The sequence below is a fragment of the Pteropus vampyrus genome, unplaced genomic scaffold, assembly GCF_000151845.1.
Source record: "Pteropus vampyrus isolate Shadow unplaced genomic scaffold, Pvam_2.0 Scaffold60, whole genome shotgun sequence".
NCBI classification, from domain to species: domain Eukaryota; kingdom Metazoa; phylum Chordata; class Mammalia; order Chiroptera; family Pteropodidae; genus Pteropus; species Pteropus vampyrus.
Genome location: NW_011888841.1, coordinates 1 through 2,500, shown reverse-complemented (window position 1 = coordinate 2,500; position 2,500 = coordinate 1). Strand labels below are relative to the sequence as shown.

Sequence of the window (2,500 nt, the reverse complement as noted above, 5' to 3'; positions counted from 1 at the left end):
TTTTTTTTTTTAATAAATGGAGAAATACCAAGTCTATGGATTGAAAGACTAAATATTGTTAAAGATATTCAATTTATGTTTTTCTTTTTATTGGGCATGGTTCCAGTGTTTCATCATTATGATGTTGGCTATTGCTTTCTAACATTTATGATGTTTAGAAAGTATTCTATTCCTCAATTTCTAAAAATCTGAAATCAGTAAATGAATTTTCAAATCATTGGTGGGCATACAGCTTTTCAACTCTGATACTCTGAGGTAATGATTATGTTACTTCCTAATAAACCTTGCTCTTGATATATTATTATTTTAAAATGTCAATGGATATTTACTATAATTTTATTTAGTACTTTTTTTTACTACTAATTTTACAAGTAAGACTGATTTTGGCTTTCTTTTTTTGGGGTGCTATTTTTGTTGGGCTTTGGTTTCAGAGTTAACTTTTTAATATGAACAAGAACACTTTCCATCTTTCTAATCTATAGAACAGTTTATATGGTACTGGAATTATCTGTCTTAGGTCATTTTCTAAATGAATACTTTTTAAATATGCATGACATTAGTAATTTCCATTGTTTTAACATGATATTGATGTTTTCCATTCTTAAATTGTCTCCATTTATAAATGGGGTAAGAAAGATCTCAAAAACTTTGTTCAATGCTTTCTAGCTGTGTTGGTTAAAAAAATTAAAACATTTAATTATAATATCTATCCAATCAATTATATTTTAAAATGTGTTAATTCCTAAACAAAGCAAGTTTGAATTTACCATGGCTGCCAACATTTTTTCTTCCCAGAAATTTACAGCTGTAACTGTTAAATTGAGACAATGATAACTCCTTACTTAGGACACTTTTAGTATTATCCATATCTTGCAAAACGGTAGTGTCAATAGCATTTTATAACAAGTATAGCTATATTAAAAACAAAGTACGTGACAGAGGAAAGACCAGCTGAAGACACAGAGAGAAGAGGGCCATCTATAAGCCCAAGACAGAGACCTCTAAAGAAGCCAAAGCTGCCAACACCTTGATCTTGGACTTCTAGCCAAATAAATTTGTTTAACCCATCTGAAAAAAAAAAAGCATGTGTTTTAACATTACCCATCTTAGTTATGTTTCTTTTCTCAGCCAGATCTTAATTCATCATAATTACAAACATGAAGCCTTTCTACTGATATTCAACTATTGCTTATTGATCAATAATTACCATTCATTTTATTTCTGGTATATATTACTCCCAGATCTGCTGGAATGGAGTCAAAGCCACTGCTTCCAATGATATAAACCCCTTTTTCTGCAGCTTTCTCATGATACTTCCAATACATTTGTTCCAGAAACTAAAAAATTCAGGACAAAAGATCTGAATCAGAACTATATAGAAACATCTCGACCAATATTAAATGATTTACCTTTAAAGACAAAGCAATTAAACTTTGAAAATGCTAATCAATATGGCTCTGTAGCAAAATATTAACTGTCAAAATGTTTTTCACTTATGCAGCAAACATTTACCTCATGTGCCAGGTGGTGCGGGAGACATACTGATCTGACTTAATGACACTAATTTTTTGAGAATGACTTTTAAATGCAAAATACCTCTTATTAAAAATACCTATAAATATAGAAAAATACAAAGAAAGCAAAAAACCACATAACTCAGATGAACATCATTACAGACATCTATGCATTTATATAAACAGAAAAATAGAGGGTAGGAAAGGAGAGGATGTGAGAAGGGAATAATGGCCATTTAAATCCTCTGCCTGTTTTTAAAAATTAATTTTTTTATAACAGCTTTAGATTAAAAGAAAAACTGAATAGAGTCCCTAAATACACCCCACCCACTTTCTCCTATTATTACAACTTTTACATTAATATTTGTTACAATTAATAAAACAATATCAATACTTTAACTGAAGTCCATACTTAATTCCGATTTCCTTAGCTTTTACCTAATGTCCTTTTTTAGTTTCAGGACCTCATCCAGGATACCGTATGACATTTAGTTGTCATGTCTCCATAGGTGCTTTTTGACTGTGACAGTGCCTCAGATTCTCCTTGTTTTTGATGATTTTAACGGTTGTGAGGAGTACTGGTCAGGCGCTTTGTGGAATGCCTCTCTACTGGAATTTATCTCATATTTTTCTCATGACAAGACTGGGGTTACAGGTTTTGGAGGGGAAGACCACAGGAGTATAAAATGCTATTTCCTGACATCATATCAAAAGTACATACTAGTAACACAATTTATCACTGTTGATGTTGACCCTGAATATCTGGCTGAGGAAGTGTTTGTCAAGTTTCTCCACTGTAAAGTTATTCTTTTTTCCTTTTCTCTCTCTCGTTTCTATGCTGTGCTCTTTGAAAGGAATTAACTGTGTGCAGCCCACACAGGAGTGGGGAGCTATGTGCTCCCAATCCTGGAGGGTGGAGTAGCTACAGAAATTTGGAATGCCTATGCACAGATTTGTCTCTTCTCATCTCTTTGCCCATTTTTTAA

General features: G+C 32.2%; 1 protein-coding gene across 1 annotated transcript in view; it reads right to left on the bottom strand.

The window, feature by feature from the left end:
* LOC105292603 (saccharopine dehydrogenase-like oxidoreductase) overlaps window positions 1-1,357 on the bottom strand; it is a 22,462-nt gene extending 21,105 nt beyond the window's left edge. The window contains exon 1 of the mRNA XM_011360871.2: window positions 1,203-1,357. Coding sequence (XP_011359173.2) covers window positions 1,203-1,325 — 123 coding nt within the window. The 5' untranslated portion in view covers window positions 1,326-1,357. The remainder of the gene's footprint in view (window positions 1-1,202) is intronic.
* Between the last annotated feature and the right edge of the window lie 1,143 nt (window positions 1,358-2,500).